The 3559-nt window shown below is 37.8% G+C and overlaps 1 protein-coding gene across 1 annotated transcript in view; it reads right to left on the bottom strand.

Annotated features, from left to right (window-relative positions):
• Window positions 1-3559, bottom strand: part of TM7SF3 (transmembrane 7 superfamily member 3) — a 101326-nt gene that overhangs the window by 60144 nt on the left and 37623 nt on the right. The window contains exon 2 of the mRNA XM_007949799.1: window positions 908-1059. Coding sequence (XP_007947990.1) covers window positions 908-1059 — 152 coding nt within the window. The remainder of the gene's footprint in view (window positions 1-907; window positions 1060-3559) is intronic.

Below are 3559 nucleotides of genomic sequence, written 5' to 3' on the forward strand. Positions count from 1 at the left end.
TATATATGTATATATATGTATATGTATATATATATATATAAGCTTTAATGGTTTTGTTTCTCTAGAGAACCAGTCAGTCTAACACACCATATATAAGCAGTAGCTTTGGGAATGGTCTTGAGCTTATGGCACACTTGAACCCTGCAGGTAGCCAAGTCATTGTTCAGCAGCCTGCCATGCTCTGCTGATCTTGGGACTTTCAATGGACTTGAATCAATGGCCTGGTGTCTTGTTTGGTAACAATGGGACTGTGCTTTTTCACCTGTTGACCTCACTCAGCCTCAGCAGGCAGTAGCTGACTAAGCGAAGAGATGCTTCTAGCTTCAGTCACCTGGGAGCAAGAGGCAGAGCTGAAGTCCAAGGTCGAGGGGCTTTCACCCAGGCCCTAGAGCCTGGCACTATGAACTCTGACTTCTAGCCTCCAAAACTATAAGAAAATAAACTGTTTGTAAAAGCCATCCCATTTGTGGTATTTCTATTAGAGTGGCACAGAGGTAACCAAAACAGGGATTTTTGTGAAAATCAACATGAAATAGCAAACAACAAAGGACACCCATTAAAACGTATTCTCAAGTAAAAATCATCAAGGACCAGCTAGGATAAGAAAAAGAGTGGGAAATCATGAGGACAGTTCAACTTCAGAGAGGAGACATTTGGCACATAGCACATTCCCCACAAACTCAGCACTATGCCCCCTCTTTCAGTCAGAGGCTGCCATGCTCACGAAAGGCCCGACATACTCACCTCTCGGCCAGTCTCAACTACTAACTTGACAGGACCCAAATTTTATTATTTTTTTAAAAGATATAAAGTCTTGAACATAGTCATCAAATTCTAATGCTTGTACTAAATATAAGACCTAAATATATGGAAATTATTTTTACTGAAATTAGTTCTTTGTACTCACCTGAGAAAAAGACACTGTTGTATTCTGATAATGTGAATGTATTTGGAAAATAAGAAAAGTTACATTGCTGGAAATATGATGCACAACAGCTTCCTCTATAAAGGACCTTTTGAGCACGAAGTATCTAAATTCCCCCAAAGAAAATTCAAGACCTACAATGGGAAGAATTTTTCATTATAATGTGTACCTTTAATATCAGTTTGCAGAAATTACACAGGCAAACATCTGTGAAACACTAATTTAATCCCTAGAAAAGACAATTGAGGTAAATATTATTGTTGCTCCTATTTTACAGATGAAGATGTGAAGCATGCTACCCAGTCACTGAGCTAGCAAGCACTGGAGCTGAGAGCTAAAAAAGAAAGTTATTTCAAAACATAACGAACAACATTTAAAATGGTGAGGATTCTCAAGGTGCCTAGCTCTCAGGGCCCAGAAAAATTCCCTATCTGGTAGCAGAGATAACAGTTCCTCTGAATTTAAAGATTAACAGCCCTAAGGGGTTACCAAGAATCAGGACTATGCAGATACTGAAGACACCACACTAGTACCTGGGCAAATTCTGAAGCCAGTCCAGGCTGGAGAGACTGAGGTGGCTTTAATTTAATCCCAATTTAATTACCAGGTGTGAGACTTCAGGCAAGTTACTAAGTATTTTAAGAGTCAATTTCCTCATCTGTCAAATGGGATTGTACTACCTAGCTTGCAAAGGTGCCATAAACATTGGACAGTGCTCGTGCCAGATGCTTTACATACAATCATGAATCACAGGCATTCTGAAAAAAGAGTTTTGTTTAAAGGCTTAAGTTCAAAGTCCACATAAAAGACAGGTTACAACAAGAATAGTTTCCCAACACCCCATCTAGGCCTCTCCCATCTGTACACTGGTCTCCCAGGTCTGGTTGTGTTTGATTCACTCACTCTGTCCATGGTTCTCTGTGTGTCTTTCTGGTCAGCTGTACATCACCTCTTTCATTTTCCAATCCAATTCTCAAAGAATCCACTAAATTAAGTTGCTTTTACTTCTATGGAGTTCTTGATTCCCCACCCCACCCATTCTCCACCCTAGACTCGGTACGTATCTGCATAAAAACCAGAAGAGTTCCTAAGGATTTTTCCCAAGCACTGTCAGGGGTTCAAATCCAGAAAAAGAAAAAAAGATTTAAATTTAATATGGATGAAAAGCAGTTAATGAGGAAAAGATTATAATTCACTAGAGTTCCACAGCAGAAATATCACGTTTAATTTTAGGAGGAAATTATAGTCAGTTACTGATAAAAGAAAAACACTTCAGAGACTAAATAGCTTTATAACATTTTTATGTACCAAGTCTCGAGAAGGCCAATTTTCAACACTTTAAAAAAAAAACACATTTGGATGATTAAAAAGGAAAAAAAAAAAAAAGACTATTAAAAATGGTCAAGTTGCTTGCAAGCAGCCATCTAGATGCAACAATGGGTCTCTCCTCATCCAGAATGAAGAAAACTAAATATGCATGGCAACAATTAATTCAAACCATCAGTAGACCAGTGGCTGGTACACTAGTAGCTGATGACCAAAGGAGGAGACAGCAAAGAAGGAGATAAATTGAGCTATGGACTTTCGACTGTCCAGAGGTTCAGCCATTTTTAATGTTTACAAATAGTGACCATTTTGGATATTTAAAGCGACAGTCTTCAGATTCCAGGGATCTAAAAATAGGCTCCACTTCTGAGGACAGCATGGACATACCAGAGGCTGACGAATGGAAAGCTAGTAGAGATCTGAGTACCCACTCTCATTCTCTATCATACCCACCAGCATACAGGTGGTGAGTGCATAAGTAGTGCCAACTAACAAATAGAGTAACACAATACCCTTTTTACTCAGATACATCCAAACAAAACAAAGAAAACTAAAATCTTCGGTGAATCACTCTACATACAATCACCAATTAAGTATAAATACAACAATGTCAATGTCACAATGTCTCAGAGACAACAGACCATCACAGACCACACAAAGCAGTAAGACAAAGCAGTAGAAATAAGGGACCAGGATACAGACCCAGAACACATCCCTGAAGAAGCAGCAGCACTAGAACTCCCTGATAAGGAATTCAAAAGAATTATATTTAGGTGCCTTCAAAAGATTGAGAGAAAGATCAAAGAAAACACTGATAAAATGGAGGAAAACACAGAGAAAACCCTAGAACAATTTTGAAAGACAATACAAGAACAAAATGGAAAAAAAAAAAAAATTAGAAATGATACAAAATCTACACACAGAAATCAGAGTATTAATACTAAATTTTCAGAAATAGATAACACATTGAACAGGCAAAGGAGCAGAATTGAATCAATGGAAAAAAGAAATAGTGAGATTGAAAACAAATACCTCAAACTTCTTTGGAAAGGGATCAATCAGAAAAAAGATCAAAACAAAATGAAAGCCTAAGGTTCATGTGGGATACCATCAAGAGGAATAACCTATATGTAACTGGAATGCCAGAACAGGAAAAGACAAAAAACCCACAGAGAATATTGCCAAAGATTTATTGGAAGAGAATTTCCCTAATATGATCAAAAATGACAACATATCCATTCAAGAAGTCCAACGAACCCCAAATAGGAAAGATCCCAAAAGAATATCACCAAGACATATCACCACTAA

Source organism: Orycteropus afer, unplaced genomic scaffold (genome assembly GCF_000298275.1).
Source record: "Orycteropus afer afer isolate SDZICR_OR568_19922 unplaced genomic scaffold, OryAfe1.0 scaffold00254, whole genome shotgun sequence".
Lineage (NCBI taxonomy): Eukaryota > Metazoa > Chordata > Mammalia > Tubulidentata > Orycteropodidae > Orycteropus > Orycteropus afer.